The sequence below is a fragment of the Scomber japonicus genome, chromosome 8 (assembly GCF_027409825.1).
Source record: "Scomber japonicus isolate fScoJap1 chromosome 8, fScoJap1.pri, whole genome shotgun sequence".
NCBI lineage: Eukaryota > Metazoa > Chordata > Actinopteri > Scombriformes > Scombridae > Scomber > Scomber japonicus.
Genome location: NC_070585.1, coordinates 30,662,541 through 30,682,255, shown reverse-complemented (window position 1 = coordinate 30,682,255; position 19,715 = coordinate 30,662,541). Strand labels below are relative to the sequence as shown.

The following is a 19,715-nucleotide window of genomic DNA, read 5'->3' as shown; positions in this document are numbered from 1 at the left end:
GACATTCACGTGAGTTCTGAGAAGAGCAGATGTAGAGAAACAGCAGGGTCACTGACGTCTTTCTTAAAATCTTTATTTGTACACAATAAGACACTTCTGGGTCTCCACCATCTGGAATGGCAGTTTATATATTTACAAGTATTTACATGACAAGAAAACAATATAAATTGAAAATATAGCTATAAAACAACTTTCTTTGAAGATATTCATTTCAAAATTAGAAATATTAATTTTGGGAAGATGTGCAGGGGCAAATTAGTAAATATATTCAAAAATAGCAGATGTTTGTGTCTTTAAAAAATACTTTTTGATACAGGAAGATTTTGACATGATGTCTATTTTAAGTGTTTCCCCCAAATTTGCTTTATTTCCATGAAAGTAATGAGTTTGACTGAATAAATGTTTTTTAAAGAATGTCTCCCTTTGGAATGAAACTTAATTGCAGTAGTGTAAATGGTGTATAACTGTTGTTAGTGATTCTATATTTATGCTGCAGGCTTTAATAAAGCAATAATATAACTGTACTGAAATGACTCAGAATTCATGCATTTGAACAGTGGCATAAGCAAAGTTAGCATGTTTATGTGAAGTTAAAATTAACTTGTAAAACTCAATTTTCTTAATATAAGAAACACACATATATGTACAAGTGGACGGTAACATGGGATGCACATACAGTCCATGTGCAAGGCAACAATTCATGTTGTGAACAAAAGGGTGAGTCATTTTCAACACTACACTGTACTTTTCCATAAAACAAACATTCATTGCTAATGCGACTAGCCTGACATTCATTATAGCTTATAGAGTATTAAAAATACCCAAAAAATGAAATTAAAACTTGCCAAAGCACTAATTATTATAGAATTTCATTTAAAATAAAACTTTGTATATCATTTATTTACAATAAAAAATTAAAATTGATCTAAAAAAGAAATCAACACTGAAAGCGAACTGAAACAGATCTGCAAAAAAGGCCACAAAAATGTTAAAGTTAAACTCACAGTTGTGTTGAAAATGTCACATCCTTTACACAAGCTTTTAGCATTTGTATTTCTTCTCAGATAAAAGTGCACTGCTCCCTTCTTATTAATAAATGAATATAAAATCATGTAATCAATGGCCAATAAGCACTGATCTTAAGATTTGCAGGTCAAATAACATCCAGACAACTAGTTTGGTTTGGTTTAACATGTGGAAGTTCTTCCCAAAGTACTCAAATTACCATTTCAATGTGTCAATGTTTCAATGTTTAGAAAAAACAATTGACATTTTTTAAAAATCCAGATGTCTAAACTTATTTGGACTTGCAGATCAATGCTTAATGGGTGACACTGTGTAATAAAATATGATTGTGTATTTCCTCCTCACACGTGAACACAGGAGAATAATGGTCTTTCAGGAAAAAACCTGCAGGTGTGTGAGTAGGTGACTGTTGTCCTGGTAAAGTTCTGCTGCAGGACAGAATGATCCCAAACTCACACCATAAACTAATTTCCATTAAACTACCTTAAAAAGAAACACACAAAGTTCTTTGGCAAATTGGCATCAAGTAAATATTCAGCTGCTCCACCAGAATCACCCATTTATCTACATTTAGCTTCGTTATCATTGTGCTTTGCTATGTTTTACTATGTCAGGAAGTATTTTGCAGCTAAACAACTAACAAGAGGATGCTCGCAACTTTCACAATACTCACAACCTTCCCGTGTAAAACAGCCAAAGTCAAACGATCAAGCCTCAATCTCACAAACACTTTCGAACTGCGGCGAGGAGCACCTACTTTCTCTTGAATTTGCCTTCACATGCTGCTCTTATCACGTGCTTATCATGCTTATGGTGTTGGCAGCACGAACATGGGCGTTTTCAACTACAGTGAACTAACGCACAAGCTAGCAACAGAGATGCTGACTAAAACTTTTTTTTTTTATATAGCTGACCTGCAATATTTAAACTTTAGTAACTTAAGTTATCGCAAAAACCACACAGTTTTATTGCATTTTTCCCTTTTTAAAGTTAATTTAGTGGATTTACTAATAATCACAGAATACACAAAGATTATTGAGGGATTGATGTAGTTTCTAACCAGAATTTGGTTACTATTTAAAATCATCTGTACATGTAGCTTTACAAACAATACAAATTAAAATACAAATACTGAATATCATTATCATTATATTAGATATTCTGTTTTTTGTTGTTTTTTACTTCCAAGTTAATGCTAGCTAGCTAGGTACCATCTCTCAGCACTTAGTTAAGTTTAAGTGCCAACAAACATCATATGGAAATGCGTTGGCATAAAAAGTGCTTTTTAGGGACAAACTTCGATAGCTAAGGTTCCTGGTTTGAGTCCAGTCTCAAATATCTGTCTTTATATATTATGTTGTTCCTGTTGTCAACCTTCGAAAGTTTGGACTTTAAAACTTGGGAGAAGTAGCTCAACATGCTAAATACGCGTGGATAGATCCTCGTCTTCATGGACATGATCTTCCCAGGAACATGTGGATGACTGTGGTGTCCTAATTTGTATTATTTGAGTTAAAGTATTTGATCACTCTACAGAGAAGCATACCAACACTGCTACACTGTATTCATTTCAACGTACAAGCTAACGGTAAAAGTCACTTAGTCAAAACAGCTGCTGACTAAGCTAGTAAAACTGTCTCGAAGAAACTTGCGTAAACTTGAGGTTTGTTTTCTGTGTGCTCATTTGCCAAAAAACTGAGTGTTGTCCCTTTTACCATAACAATCGTTTCTGGTCCTAAAGACCCCTGAAGAACTTGAGGGAGAGTTCATAAGTCAGGAACATGGTGGCGCTCATCGGGAAGCCTCGAATAGCGTTGACTGATGCTCCACGGAAGAAAACCTGCACACAGAAACATACAGGGAGTTTTAGAGATTTAGACGGATGTTTATGACTTGCATACAAAATTAAGATAATAAATGTTCATCACTTATATCAAACACATGAAATAACAGCCGTAGTGTATTTATTTTTGGACAACTTATTTTTCACACTTGTCATTTGTGCTTTCCTTTTTTATGTACAGAATAAATAATCTGGTAGGCGCATTTTAAACCTTGGGCAGAGCAGTTTCCCCCTCTTCCACTCTTAATGCTAAGCCAAGCTAAGATAATCACTTCCTGCTTCTAGTTTCATATTTAACAGATGCACAAGGTATCAATCTTTGCATCTAACTCTCCATGAGCATATTTCTCAATAATCATATGAAATGCTTAACTGGAAGACTTTGACTCCTGAAACTGGGTCCTAGACTTAATGGACTACGAAAAGGAAACCACCCATCCATAATTGCAGAGTAATGCCTTTCTTACATCATGAATGACATCCAAGTTCCAAAGAACAGCTTAGTATAATTTGGCAAGTTACTTTTGGCATTAACTTCAGTCTTGCGTCATCGATTTCTGGCATTGTAACAGGTGAAAGTGACCGTTGAGTTCAAAAACTGCAAGTTGAAGATGAAATGAAATAATTGCAAAAAGAGCTGCAACAATTAGTCAATCGATTATATTAAATAGTATATTAATTGCTAACTGTTTTGCCAATTGCTAATACATTTATCTTTTTGAGCCAATTTGAACATGTTCTTGTTTCTTTAGTCTTCAATGAATATTTTGGGTTGTAGACTGTTGGTCTGGACACAACTTATCATTTCTGACCCAAACATCTAATTGATTAATCGAGAAAATAATTGATAGGTCAATCGACAATGAAAATAATCATTAGTTGCAGCTGGAGGTTTCTTTTCTTACTTTATCTTACTGTATCAAACTTATAATCTCAGATATTGCACAATTTTTTATCATTAGGATTTCATTTGCATTTTATCGAAACCAAAAAAGAGAACATTATTCAAAGATAGTCTGATGTTAAACCAAAAAAAGCCCACAGTGCACAGGGAACACAGTGTCCTATCTGATTTAGCTTTCGAGGACAGTATCCTGTAATAACCTGGCTCATTGATCTCACATGTGCAGTCCAGTCCAAGTTCGTGGAATGAGACTGACCTCCTGTTATTGATCACATGGCTGTTTTGTTAAATAGACGCTTCTCCTTGTTGGAAGCCTGAATAGTTTGTCTACATTTTGCAACCTTTGACATCAAGAACATTATGAACCCTAACGTCAGGATGCTGCTTTTGGCAGCAGATGTGTTGATTTGGGAAATGATTAAGACAATCATGTCGTAACCGTTCACCTGACATAACCCCCACTAAATCTTTACAAGGTCAGAAATCAGCTGTCTGTAGTTTCATATAACAGTTTACAGCTATATCATGCTCTTATTTCTGCTGATCGATCAAAACTATTTCATAACTCTGGATAAGATATTTTATCATAATGTAACTCTATTTATCAGTTTTTAAACAATCAATTTTTTGCCATAAATGACACTATTCCAAATTAAATTGAACTTTTTATCTGTTCCTCTCATATCAGTGGGAATCTAAAGTGTGTGTGTTTCATACTGTGAGTGTGTGTGGATGTGATGCCCCGGCTGTTATTGGTGTAATGTGATCTTCACCAGAGGAGGCTGGTCTGGATGCTGAGCTTTCATTCACCCACAGACGCAAGTGGATCACAACACTTCAGGGTATTTAAGTTCCCAGAAAGCAGTTTGACTCTCGTCCCGGTTACACTGCTTAGGGTTTCAAATCTGAACGAGGACACCAGCTGTTTTATTTACAACACCCTGGGGAAGTCTTTCATTTGTATATTTACAGGCTTTTGAATCAGTTCATTACCCATTGAAAACTTTACTTTAACCAGCAGCAAAAGTATAGCATTATTACTAGTTGGTTTTCTTTTAAATTGATTCTTCTGCTTCGCACTACATTAAACTGTATGAAAAGTCCCGTATAAACAAAGTTTGATAGATAGATTGTTACTTTAATCCTCAGCCGTTGGCTCCATCCATTGTTTAAAGTTGCCTTTAAACAACTCATAATTCTCCACACTTACAACTTTTAATATTTAAATAGTGATTACACACACAAACTATGCTTGTTTCGTCACCGCTGACATATTTAAGGAATGCAGCAGAGATCTGGACAGGGGAAAGCTACATGGCTACTGTGTGTGTGTGTGACATATGGGAGATAAGGGGACATTGTCTGATCACTGCTCAGTGTAGCATGAAGAGTGATGTAAAGCTGGTAGTTTGAGCTCACCAGTCATGAGCAGCTGCTGGAAACACATAGAGTCCGTTGGAGCTTTGACCGTTATTAGAAACTCATTTATGGTCCTTTTGTTTCTGTGGCAACCGTGTGGTATCTGAGCCAACGGGTCTGTTAGGAGAGGTTCTCAGATGTGTGTATGTCTGGGGGATTGTCAGGATGTAGCGATTAGGGTGTTAACATTTCCCTTTTTTATTGAAAATTTATGACATAGATAAGAATCAACTCTTTGGCTTTGTTACGGTTCAGGACTGACTTAAAACAGTAGATCATGTGTGAAGCCATTTTCAACCCATTAAAATGCTGATTTTTATTAATTTGATGTCATGTCATATAAACAGCAGCACTTAAGTGTTTTATTTCAGTACATGTTTAAGTGTAAAGTGACTCTAATATGTAGAGATAGAAGATGAGGTGATTTAACAAGCACGCTGGAAACAGTCTCGACGTCAGCTGCACAACTCACACACCCTCCAACTCTTGAGTAAACTGGCCTCAGGTGACTGCTGAATATAGGCGTGTCTGCATGTGACTAATGTCAGCAAGCCGGCTACGCTACAACACAACTTTGGATTTACAGCAAGTCACATTTCTCCCCCTACTGAGTATCTGTGGGCTGATGTCAGAGACCACACTGATATCAACACCCTATTAATCCCAGTAGGAGTGAGCACGCCAACCCCCCAAGTGTAGAGTGTTACTGGGGTTAGTTACTGTAGAAGATAAATTATAATAAATGGTGTTACTGCCCACTACTGTTTAAAATACAGAAATTAAATTAAAGAAGTGTTTCTGCTCAGTTCAGAAGACATGTTGAAGACTTACGATGACATTTACAGCCTGTTTAGCAGCTGTTAGTTAAACAAGCTGATAAAACCTCTAAATTTAACATGCTGAATGGTTTTCCTTTGTTCTTTTTTCTTTTTCCTCAACTGTCGTTTTGCTCCTTGTTTGGTTTTGTAAATCTGGAGCACATATTTGCTTCCTTATTGAGGGCTGCTTCTGCTATTTTCTATACATCTGCTTTTTGTGATTTGACAATATGCAACAAAAAAAACCTCCCATTTTTAACACAATGCACTATTCGTTCATTAGATCAACCCTATTATTGTTTAGATTTCCCTACATCAGCTGTGTGGGGGGGGGGCACTCATAATGCAGATCACTCATTCTTGACAGGATGTTATTTGTGATAAGCTCTTTTATGGCTGCTGTAAAAAGACTAAACTAACTCTTCTCTAGGTTGTCAAATCATGCAGCTTACCTGAGCTCCCTCTGTCTTGTAACTGTGGATGATGCAGTGTAAGATTCCCTTGTACTTCCTCTGCAGCTGAGCGTCCGCCTGCATTCGACTCTTCACCACGTCAGCTGGTGTTGCAGTGACCCAAGAGATGGACCCTGAAGTAGAGGGGAAAAAATGTGAGACACATTGCTATGAAAGCTGCATTCTTGGGTGATTCAGAAAGTCAGATAACTGGAATCTAACATGGAAAAGTACAAATGGTATTGAATATTAAGCAGGGGCACAATCCAGCAACAAAATATGAATATTAAAGTACATTATTGTGTACAAAGATATGGCAGATAACATGAAATATATGCTCTGAAAGTCAGGAATCATCTTAATAAGCTTGTTAGTGTTTGTTATTTTTCCCTAAATAAGACAATTGGGTTCATGGTTGGAAATTTCCACTGGAAACTTACAACTTTTATTTAAATGGTGTGTCATTTATAGACTTCCCCAAAAAGAGGTCCCAATTTATTTGTGAATCGTTCCTCACAGAAACCAAAACCATCTAAAGCCAATGATGCATTTAGGTGACCTCATAAAACCCTTGAAGCCATATATCCATTCTGACCGCTAACAAGGTGGAAAAGTACCAGCACTGAAGTGAAAATACAAAAGCCAGCAGTGGTATTTGAAGTTGTTTCTCAGCTGATACATTTTATACTACAAGTCAGTCTATTATCTGGAGACTGGGACCATCAAAATGGAAAAAAGTTAAGTTAGTGTGTCCAACTCATCTGCATTAAAGGCTTAAACTATGAAGTTAATAAGCTTTTCTGTGAGTGTGATGACTCATGTATTAATAAGTAGGGCTGCTCTAAAATACCACAGTTTGTACCCTTGTAGAACAGCCACAGTTTATTTTGGATGTTTTTAAGGTTGCATGGTTCAGTTTGGCACCAGCTGACGGGTCACATTCAGGCCTGATGGCAAACTAAACTTGCAAAACTGACATGATTGATAGAAACACATGATTGCATCTGCATCTGGAAGTATACTCAACACCTCTGGGACCATACAAATCCCAAATCAGGATCCACAGGCCTTTCAGTGTTTATCCACTGCACACACAACTCAAACTGTGGTTGGCTGTATGTTCACACACCATGTCCTGCTCTACATTTCAATGCAATTTGAGGACATTTTACTTCCAAAATCTGTTTGCGGCATCCTGATTTCTAGAGTTTGAGCCTCCACGTGTTCACAGATGACGATTGGTTTACGATTGCTTGTAATTATTCAGTCCTTGAATGAGACCTTCACACTAATAAACCAGCAACACTCCTGATTCAGGTGGGCTGAGGTCACTTTTATTTGTTGCAGTGTGTTTCGCTAACCAATAAAATTAACTGACACACATGCAGTAAAGACAGCACACAGACGTCAATAAAAAGGTTTGCCTGCACAAACAGACTGAGCAGATCAAGACTGCTCTGGGTTGTAAAACGATAACAAATCGGTTTGTAGCTACAAGGAAAAGTAAAAGAGTGCTTACTCTACAAGTAAAATACATCTGTATTAGAGTACATAATTTCATACTAAACCAGTCAGTTTCTGGGCATATACTGTGCATTGCTTAAGTGCAGTCTTGGCTGAATATACACTCTCATTTAAATTAATTTGGTGTTTTCTCATTGGCAAAGCAGCAGGTGAAGGACCAAAATGAACTGGCAATGTGTAAAGACTGGCCACCACACTGCCAATCTACAATAAACCTAATTTGTTTTTGTTTCTTTTAAAAAATATGAGTAGTTGTGTTCATGTACTATGTCGACTTTCAGGGGAACTGGTCATTCATGTCCTTAATTTCTATTTCGGGCGAACTGAAACTTACAAATTCCCATGACACAAATGTTCCTGGATTCTCAGTTAGTATTCTGGTGCCTTATCGGAAAAAGTTGTTGCCAAACTGATTTAGCTGGAAGTGTGCTGTAAACTCATTTGCTGAACAGACTGGACAAGAGAGCCATACTAAAGTAGGAGAGGAAGATATAAGGTGCCAGCATACTCTATCAGAAGAGTTTGTCAGATGGTCAAACGGATACCAAACTTATTTTAACTCACAACTGTAATATGTCAGAATTGAGGAGGCTGCATCCTTCTTTCCAAAAGATAATAATCTGACATCCACACCCATTTTCATGCAGTGACTGACCAGCTGTGTGGAGGAGAGACAGAAAGCAAACGCTCCAGCTGTCTTTTTTCCACTGTTAACGCAGCTATTTATCACTTTTGGTGTGTACAACTCTGATTCCTGTGTTTGACAAGCACTGTGTCTTGCCCCTCTCTCTACCGTTACACCATTCAAGAGGATTATTACTGAAGATAGATAAAATATGCAAGCAGATATTGTCTTTTAAGCACTCATCATTTCATCCATTCAGAAGCACGCTCAACAATAAGCTTTCACATACATTAAACCCCTTTAATCTGATGACATCTATCGTATGTTTGCATAGAGGGCAATTTTAACGGGTATGTTGTGGAAGCTTAGTCCATGGAGCGATTTCAAGAATGAATGCAATCATGATTAATTTACATTTTACACTCTAAATGCAATGAAACACACATCAACTCCGTCAATGTATTAAAGGGAAACTTTAGCATTTTATGAGGATGTGCAGAGTTGATGGTAAATGTAGTCAAATGGAGCCATAAATTCCTCAGTGCATGCCATATTAGTACGTTTTTCTGTTCGTGGAGCCATGCCAGCAGTGCCTACATGTACCAGGATGCATTGCACAGAACCTGAGCTTCTTGCAGCTCAGATTCTGGATAAAATACCCATAACATCATCTGGACTCATATTTTGGGATGTCGTTTTTCACTGTAGCTAGTTTGCAATACAAGTAAAGAGAACAAGACATTTTTGTTTTTGAGCTGCATGCTCACTGGCTACCATGAGGTAGAGATTAGAAGTCCCAGCTGAAATGGCCTGTAGTTCTTCCTCACCCCTCAAAAACGTCAATCCACAACCCTCATGAAACCCAGAGACACCAAGAACAACAACTGCAAACATTTCTCAAACTATATACCTAATTCAGAAAGCTACAGATCAGCAAATTGGGTAAATCAGCAGTGACTTATATATCTCAAGGAAGTTTTACTACATTACTCTGCACAGGTTAAAAGTTTAATCACTTGGGAAGTACAGTTATGCAACTGGTTTCTGGATGCAACCCAAAGGAGGAAAACCACCAATTTAATCCTCAGCTCCTCAGTTCCTGCCCCATGACCCGACATTCAACTTGATGAGCCATAGGTGAGGAAGTAACCAGTGAATACCAAACCTCCACACACATATTTAAGAAGCCAGCCTGTAATATTTCATTATGTGCACAATGTTCCTGAAGGTTCCTTTTTTGGATTCCTGACCACATAACAGCAGACTATGCACAAAATGGCTTACACTTAAACAGAAGCCCAACACTGCCGAAAACCATAGACCGTATAAAAGAAATGGACATAACATCCGTGACGTCACCCATTGGTTTGTGGACTGCTGCTCGGAAGCCAATAGTTTTGAATCTAGGCAGCACCATCTTGAAAATTTCAGGTGCATGCTGGGAAAAATAAAAACACAGATTCTACTTATACGGGCATGAGGCGGGGCCATGGGCAGAGCAGAGCCATGGGCGGAGCGGGGAGGTTGCTATGGTTGCGACGGCTGGATCTCGAGGACATAGGGCAATCAACCTGTCAATCAGGACGTAGCCACGTCCTAATGCATACCCTGCTTTATCGTCAAATATAAAATCAGGGAGGCCAGAATTTCACAAATGGTAAATGGTAAATGGACTGTACTTATATAGCGCCTTTCTAGTCTGTGCGACCACTCAAAGCGCTTTACATTATACATGTCATTCACCCTTTCACACACATTCGCTATCACGCAGGGTGCCAACCTGCACATCAGGGGGAATCTAACCATTCATACACATTCATACACCGTTGGCACAGCAACGGGAGCAATTAGGGGTTAAGTGTCTTGCCCAAGGACACATCGACATGTGGACTGGAGGAGCCGGGAATCGAACCACCAATCTTCCAATTGAAGGACGACCGCTCTACCTCCTGAGCCACAGCCGCCCCAAATGAACATCATACTGCATTGAAGAAGGCTTTAAACTAGCGATTGAGACCATAAACACATTTTGAAAACGTTTACTGAGGTTAGAAATCAAATGAGAAGTTGGTGAATTCTCCATTGACTTGTATAGAGACGGAAGTCATTTTGCCCCCAAAGGGTCGCCCCCTGGTGGCCTTTTGATAGAATGCAGTTCTAAGTTACTTCCGCCGTTGGCCTCATTTCAGAGGACCGGAACTCCCCGCCTGCTGAAAACCCAACTTAAGGCAAATCCAACTCTCATAACACAACAGAAATATCTTTAGTATGAAGCCACATTTACCTGCCAGTCCTCCAGCGAGCCAGATCGAACATGGATGAGGGCTTGACGTTGCGTCGGGCTTCAGCAGGTCACAGATGATGGCGTAAGGGATGAAGTAGAGCGTGTATCCAGGAACGTCTCTCAGGATCATGGCACTGGCCCCCCTGTATAAACCTTGGAGGCCCTCGGTCTGCAGGATGCTGCTGATGCAGTGGAGGGGGCCACGGTAAAGTCTCTGGTTGGGGATGTCGATGGAGCGCAGAGGGATGTTGGTGCCGTTCGATACGTTTCCAGCGAGGTGCAAGTTCTCTGTAGAGAGTAGAGAGGACAATAAACAAGATCAGTGATATCAATACAATGTTTAACCAAAGTGCTTAACTCTTTGTTTCATGGTTACGTGTGATGGAAGTTGTGTGGTTCAGGTCTAATTTGTTTTTGTGGCACCTGGAAATTGCTCAAGGTCCATAATGTATTTTACTCTCTTGGTGTATTCTGTACAACATGTATTGCATATCCGTCTTTCCTGAAAGAGATATGCTTCCTTTGTAGCCCTTCTTGAGGTTTTTCCTTATTTGAATCAGCAAATTTGTGATATTGAGCTATACAAATCAAGACTTGAATTTCCTGCTCCTGTTGGTGTATTAACTAATCTGTCTCCTCTTCTGATAGATTTCTGCTCGTATGGTTGTTAAAAATCGGTGAAAGAACCACTTTGATTTTGTGTTACTGACAGGGTTTTTTTGCCGTAACTGCCATAAACCTCAATTTAAAAAACTTCAAACAATATATAAATGATGATTGAAGCCAGTTTGTGAGTGTTTGTGATCATTTGACGAGCTGAGATGATTGGGTGAGCTTGCAAAAAGATTGTCTAAAACACTGTGAAGTATCTGTAATCCTGCACATTGGGAGTGGGACCACCAACTATGAACTTGTTAATGCCGAGCTTTACTTATTAAAAAATATATGGGGCATTATTAATGTTTCCTGCTATTATGAACACACATTCACAACCACTGTGAAATAAAACAGTTTCTTATATAACCATGAATCAGCTATTGTCAGGATTATCAAATCAAACTGTTACCTTACACCGACTGAATCTTCTGGCACTTTGCACCATCATATAAACAATCTGGCAAGAGGGATTGTGTGAACTAAAATGAGTCTTAACGGAAGTTGTGAGTTATCACATGCCAAAAACAAAAAGGCTGTGAGTTTAATGGCCGCCATAAACAAATAAAAAGATTTCACGTGCAAGTTCATCTTTCAATTACACTGCCGTGACCTCAGTTTTATGGCTTTACTGTTAGACTGAGACAGCACAACTATCAAATACGCTCGGCTCGCAGTTTTGAAAGGTGTCTATCACTTATTAAATGTTTCCTGTTGAGCTCAGTATGATCAACATGCCAAAGAAACTATTATTTTTAGATGAGAGTCAGATATTAATCAATGCTTCGCCAATTGTTGGAAGAAAAAAAAGACACTTCCAACTCTTTTGTCAGTGACACTTCAACACTTTAACTTTGCTTTGACGGGCACTTCAACTGAAACTCCAGCTGCTTTCAGCACTTTTAATATAACTGCCACTTCAACTTCAACTTCAAGCGCCTGCGTTTCATCTGACACTACAACATTGTTACTGCTTTCATTTCATTTCATGAGACAATTCAGCTTTTTTCGCTGCTTCCACTTCAACTTTATTCAGAGCTGCTATTTCAACTCCTACTTCGAGTTCTTCCAGTACTTCAGCTTTAGTACTGATGGCCGTACAAGTAGATGCAATAATACAAAATCCTCAAAGAATCATTTAGAGACATTTAGGCTATCTCACATGTAGAAGAAGTGTTGCCTTTAGGTTTCTGATATAAATGATTGCTTTTTAGAATTAGTGGTATTTGCTTCCAGTAACTCAATTAAATCATAAGAGTGTTAGAGAGGATACATTAGGTGACAGTCTGGCACCAAAACTGCAACTTGTGGATGAAGTCTAAATGTCAAATAGTGACTTTGCTGTTCTCACAGTAAACAGCGCGATACGGTAGAAATGTTTCAATGTTTCAAAATCACTGAATGCAGCAATATCACCCAGACACACTGACACAGTTTTCAACAGTCAATGATGTTTGTTCAGTCTCAGCGTCAGGAAGTCAGGTCACATTAACAGCCGGCTCTTTATCGACCTTGAACTGCCTCATGAAGATTGATCGTTTGATTGGCTGACTGATGACGACTGAACACATCAAGTATGTTTCTTCACACGGAGCACATTTTTTTCCTCTTTTTGCTGCTTTGACTAATATCTATATTTTCTTCTATATTTTTCATATCATTTTTAATTTGCCTAAATATTAACCTGTAGATCTAACCATTATTCGAGCTTCCAAAGACAAATTAAAACAACACATATGCCTGCCAGCACAGACTGTGCTTGCAAAGACATTGTTAACAAAAGAAACAACAAAAACAGTTTCTCTTTTTTTCACCTTTCAAGGAGGAAAAAGAAATCAAAGACACCACACAAAAAAAGGGGACAAAAACACCCTGATTTACCTGCTAGAACCGTCTGCGTCTGCATTTGCAGTCTGATCTTGACCAGATCCACCGGGGCTCCCAGGCCCACCGACATCAATCCAGTCAGCATGCTGGCCACGGTCAGGTCCAGCATACCACAGGGATGCCGCCCGTCGCCATAGCGATACTTGCTTATGAACCTCTGTGCGTTGCTGAAGAAGCCAAACACCACAGAGTTGTAAACTGTTATGCTGGCCAGCGGGAAAGACATGCCTTTAAAGAACCCCATGGCCTGAGAAACAAGAGGACAGGTTGGGATACAGTTACTACATTTCTGTGGTAATGAATTCAAAAATAAAGAGTTTTCCTTGTGGGGGGGGGGGGAAAGAGAGTGAAACCTTGGATTGAAAGGAGCATATTTTAAACTCAGAGTGTACTCAGTGACGCCTTCTGCCAACAATGCACAGACTGAAAAATGAGCCGAAGTTGCTGCCAAATATTTTTGCTTTGCAGAATACATTCTCTCCTAGCGGGGTGGGAATTTGGGAGACACATGTTGAAACTTAAACACAGCTGTCTACTGAATAACAAGACATCTGACCACTGGAGTGGAGGAGGCCCTTGGTTTCGGACAGGGAGTGTTGGGCTGACAATGCATGTTTGGAGCGGTTAGTGTGACTAAAAGTTACAAAATTATCACCACAAAGATTCATACCGCTCTAATACCAGATCAAGTGGACACTTTTCTTCACTTCCCACCAACTTAAAGCAGTTTGAATCAAACATGTTGCACAATGTAACAAAACTATAATCATTCATATTGCACAAATTATGACAATTTGGTCATCTGTCATTGTTTTTTAAGCTTTTCCAAACCGATCAAACTCAATTTAGTCAAATGCAACTTCTAGGATTCCTGCTGAGAAGCTGAAGCAAGCTAAAAAAAAACATGGGTATAAAAAAACATGTGCAAGCCATAAATCACGTTGTTGGAATGAGATGAATATAATGCATCTACGGAAAAAATGTAGAAAAGATGTGAACATACTGAGACAAAACTCAGCAGCCACGTTGTACATTTACATCTTTTAAAAGGCTGGGTTGGATTCCCAGATTTGTTAAATGTAAAGGTCCAGTTTAAGACTATGGTACTAATCTAAAGACTAGATTCTATAAAATTTTCCATTGAAAGACGAGTATAGTCTTGGACTAGACTCCAAAGTCTAACAAATGTATGAATATGCACAAAGCTTCCAGACGACAGTGAATTGAAAGAACACATTCATACTATTCTCAGCACAAAGAGATGGATTGTTTGAAGCTGGAAAGTTTACCGTTTCCTTCCTGTAGATGGTGAGGACGCAGTGTAAAGTGTTCTTATAGCCTTTCCCCGCCTGGAGCCGCGTCTGCAGGAGAGAAACCAAACAGTGTCACAACAGAAATGAATCAAACAGAATAGAAAGCTGCTGTAGCTCTAATCTGTCCGTTAGCATCAGATGAACTAAGTATCATTATCCTTTCTCTAAACACCAAACTTCACACATCTACTTCTTTACTGGAGAGTAAAATGTGAGTACACCTTCTTACATAGCATAAAACAATGATTTTGTCGTCTTGCTTTCTACAACAAATGCCTGCAAGATACATTGAAAGCAAACAGAAAATGAGCTAATCTGGAATTCCAATCTTTATAGAAGAGACTCTGAAGTTTTTAGAAGATGTTTTTAGTATAAAATTACAAACCACTTAATGCTATATTTCTCAAAAACTTACATAGCTTCCCCATTTAAAACTTCATGCAGCAGAATACATGGATACATGTTTTCAGAGTGAATAACATCATCAACTGTTCGACAAGGTAATTAGACCTTGATTGTTCTTACAGGACTAAGTGCCAAACCTTTGAACCTTTTCAGCTGCAGATTTTTGTTCTTTTATATAACTACTTTAATCAGTCACAGTTATAAATGATGGGACATGTGAGGTAAAATCATGCTGTGGGTCTGAAATACCTTTACTGTGTCCAATGGATGGCCCACAACAACACTGGAGGCTCCTGCAGCCAAAAGAGAGGAAAGAAAAACAGACACAAGAGGGGGGGAAATGAATGCATGAAATACCAGATGACGAATAAAGAGATGATGTTAAAGTGAAACTGCTGTGGAAGAAGCAAAGGAAAGGTTGTTGAAATATTACATTTGCTGCAATAACTGTGAATTTGTCATTGATAGACAACTGAAACTTGTTATTGTGACAGAAAAAACCCATATTCTTCAAATCTTCCCAAAGATTAGACTCATTTTTTCCATTTTAAAACCAATGTTATGTCCTTTTTTCCCTCTCTTATGGTTTGTGATGAAGTTTATTATAAAGATGCAGCAGGATACTGGTCAAACTGGGCTGTAATCATGAGGCCCAGAGGCAAAAATGAGCCATTGTGCCTCCTGTTCCCTCCGCTCTCTGTGCATTGTGTGGGTGTCCCGTCACTTTCCAGTACCCATCTAGCACACACACACACACACACACACACTGAGCTTATACAGTATATTAATGCCTGGATAGCCAGTGAGCAACTACTAATTAGTAAGTTATGTCACAATACAAGCACCCAGCACATATTGATATACAAAAAACTGTTGAATATAGTAACACATTCTTCTTACAAGTCCTTATATTACATTAAATTACATTAAAATATTACAAGTAAATATCTTTATCTTCTGTACTTTAATCAAATAAACAGCTTCCTGAAACACAACATCCAGAAAAACTAGTCAGAAATGAGGCACATTCACCTGCACTTATCAATAGATTTAACACATTTCTGACTTAATATTGATTTTTTTGGTGTGCATTTTTTATTCTTAGAAGGAAATATTGATTAACATTAGCGAGATCTCATGGGAGAGGTTGTTTTTTTGCTTAGTAGTCATGTGATGATAACAGGATTATAGGTCAGGTGGAAACGTCATACAGATAGCATGAGCAGATAAGTTAATGCATGCATCCAAGTCACATGTATATTATTTATGTATCATGGAGTTCATTGTTTATGCCCTGCTGTAAGTGTGCTGTCTAATTTCCATGCATTGACGACTGTAGTAGAACAATGTAATAACAAATCTTAAAAAAGGGAAATTAAGCACATTTTACTCAATAATAATGCTGTCATGGCAACAGTGAACAGCACAATTAATTGACATGAGCAAGATTAAGTCGATTAGACTTTCTAAATGTCAGTTTCGATTATTTTTCGATTAATTGCCCAACCCTACTCTTTCCTCTTCAGGGAGAACAGGAAACTCACCTGTTTCTATATCTGATGGGGAAATACCTGAAGTAACGGTCCACACACACACACACACACACACACACCTACATCTTTGACTCCCTGGTTGCAGATTTATTGTGGGTTTTTTTAAGTAATGTGATAGTCTATTAATTTATTTAGGACTACAGACCACTATACAGCTCTCAATATCAATAATTAAATGATAATATTAAAGCTAGATTTGGACTCTGGGCACTTTGCCAAACAAAACCTCACAAATAAGTACTAAAGCAGGACCCAAATCCTTCCTGATGATAGTTTTGCTTTTGATATTTTTAAAACTTGCTCAGCAAAATTAACCGTTAAGAATGACTAACACAAAGCAGCTGACATGCAGTGACACATTTTACCAACTCACTTCCTCTGGTGACAGTTAGAGGAACAACAGATTGAAAAAAAAAGAAGAGTTTTATTCTGCATTTGCTGCTTAAATCCCTCAACAGCACTCACAGCATGGTTTTTAGGGTGTAACTTTGTCTAGTTTGCAGTGTTAAAATATTAAATCTCTGTAGTGAAGCAAGAAAAGACAATGTTTTTTTTAAAGACATCTCCAATCTTGCTCATCAGTTCTGTAGTTGAGTGAGCAGCTTTGGTTCAAACTGTTGTATATGTGCAGTTAATTGCAGCTGAAATGCAAAGTGTTCATCTAATACTGAATTTTACTTCAATCCTTTTAAATAATACACTTTTTTTATTCATGTTTTTCTTGATTGGCTGCACTGCTGCAAAGCATCAGAGAGAAAAAGTAACATTGGACACACTGGATCTGTTTTCTAGTTGCATTCTCCGTCATTTTGTTTTATGCCCTCAAACCATCCTCTAAATGGTTCCCTGCAATGTATTCCTAAAACATTCCTTTTTAATTGACTCGGATAAGAACAACAAGATAATTACTGTGTGTGAGTTTGATTTCTTTTTTTTAACCAACATAGCCTCAAACTCTTAAGAAAGAAGGAAGTTTGGGGGTGTTGGGGGTTAGAAACTTTTGAGTTTGGCTGCATCTGGCCTGGATTGCTTCATGATGCTTTCTGTGGTCATTTTAGAGGCTCCCTGGGGCTCAACAGCACAGAGAAAGATGCTTTATGTGTTTTGTTGTTATTTTTCTTTAGGAATGGGTCTTTTTTTTTTGTAGGATTGGTGAAACATATTCTGATTTTAAGATTGCAACTGTCATCAAAAAACACCATCATCATCAGATTATTCTAACAATGCACCACTTTCAGATTCATCTCTTAGTATCATTACTTCAGTGTTTTATTTATATTTTAGTCTATTTAAAACAGTTTGAGCTCATCCTTTTTTTTGTTAATTTGGCTTGCACATGCAGCACTTCAGCCTTTGTTTCCACTGGACCATCCTGCATGAGTAAACAGAACAACATGAGCTCAGTATAAAGGGGTTAGGGAGGCCTACTTGTTGTTTATGCAACTAAAATTGATGTTGCAACAGCGCCCCTAGCGGTGGGATCTGCATGCATGAATCCCCTTTAAAAAACGTTTTTTTTTCCTCTTATTTGAATTAAACAAAACCTGCAACCACAGCCTCTAAATGTCTGTCTCTTCATTGAACTACTAAGATACACCTTTAACTCCATGCTTTGTTTGAGTTAAGAGGTTAAAGCAGGAGGTGGAAGTGTTTTTCCAATGGTGAGGGGAAAGGAGGCGTAAGGGGAGGTGGGGGTGATTTCTTTGCAGACCCTCTATTGTTTACTCAGCATCTGGATGCATGTGTCCGCAGCAGTTTTTTTTCTGCAAAACATCACTTCTAGCACGAGCAAAGCAGCTGTGCGCGTTTTTAACATATATTCTGATTTATTCAATCTTCAATGCAAACCTGATTTAATCCAAACAAACAACAAGCATGCAGATTTGAGAGGACATTGAGTGCAGTTATCCCCCTCCTGCCCTTCCTACCTCCCCCTAACCCCCTGAAAAACCTCCACACAGATCCACACAACACTAACAGGGAGCCTCACTCTGAATAAAAAAGGCTTGTAATAACTTTGTGGCACTCACCGCCGATCCATCCTGCGATAAAATCATCCAAACGAAAACTCTTTGAGGACTGCATCTTGTTTTAACTCAGAGCTGCTCCCGGTGTCCAAACTTCATCAGTCAGACTCCAAAATGAATTAAATAAATAAATATTAAAAAAAAAAAAAACACACACTCAAGTCAAAGCGAGGTATGGAAAAACACAACAGATAATAAGACTTATGAAGCTTTGCGCGCGCAGCTGGCAGGTCTGTTTGTGCGTAAAGAAAAAGAGATCTTACAGACTGTCTGCTATGATAAGAGGGACACACACCAGGTTGGAGCAAATGGCCAATAGGAGCGTGGTTTAGATCTGCGGGATGGCTCTCCTGGCCAATCATGTGGGAGCTCTCCAAAAGGCGCAACAGCCTATAGAGACAGAGTCATGGAAATGAGCCATGAGGAGTAAAGCAGAGCAGGCATGAACACAGACTCTACTGTAAACTGGAAGCTGCTGATAATGTGAACCCTGGCTATACACACACACACACACACACACACACACACACACACACACACACACACACACACACTGTATTATTATTATTACTATATGAGGTTAAATCCTGTCTGTGGAAGACTGTATACAGGGTTTAATGATATTTTATGGTGTATTTTAACATATAGCTGTGCATATTTACATTTCTCATATCTGTTTTCTTTTAATAATCAAACTCTTTGCCAATGGGAGAAATATTTAAGGATGTCATTCACCTCTGGAAGCAAAATATAGTTCTTATATTCTTCCATCAACACTTCAAATTGACTTAAACTCATCTGATTTTTGCATGTTGTGGATAAACTCGATAATTGAATCCATATTTCTGGAACTTTCCAGCAGTCTTCTGGACAGAAGTAGATAAAAGCTTATCAATGCTTGCTCTGGTTTAAACTGATGTTGAGAAAAAAAAAGAAAAACAGGAAAATTGCTCATCTTGCTTTTATTGGCTGGAAATAGCT

General features: G+C 38.3%; 1 protein-coding gene across 1 annotated transcript; it reads right to left on the bottom strand.

Moving 5' to 3' along the window:
• Window positions 1-57: 57 nt before the first annotated feature.
• On the bottom strand, window positions 58-19,001 carry slc25a48 (solute carrier family 25 member 48). Its single transcript, XM_053324168.1, has 7 exons — window positions 18,738-19,001; window positions 15,404-15,447; window positions 14,726-14,797; window positions 13,431-13,683; window positions 10,896-11,183; window positions 6,463-6,596; window positions 58-2,866 (listed from the first exon to the last, which is right to left on the bottom strand). The coding sequence occupies exons 1-7, from the start codon at window positions 18,790-18,792 to the stop codon at window positions 2,762-2,764; spliced, it is 951 nt and encodes a 316-aa protein (XP_053180143.1). The 5' UTR covers window positions 18,793-19,001; the 3' UTR covers window positions 58-2,761.
• Window positions 19,002-19,715: the final 714 nt, after the last annotated feature.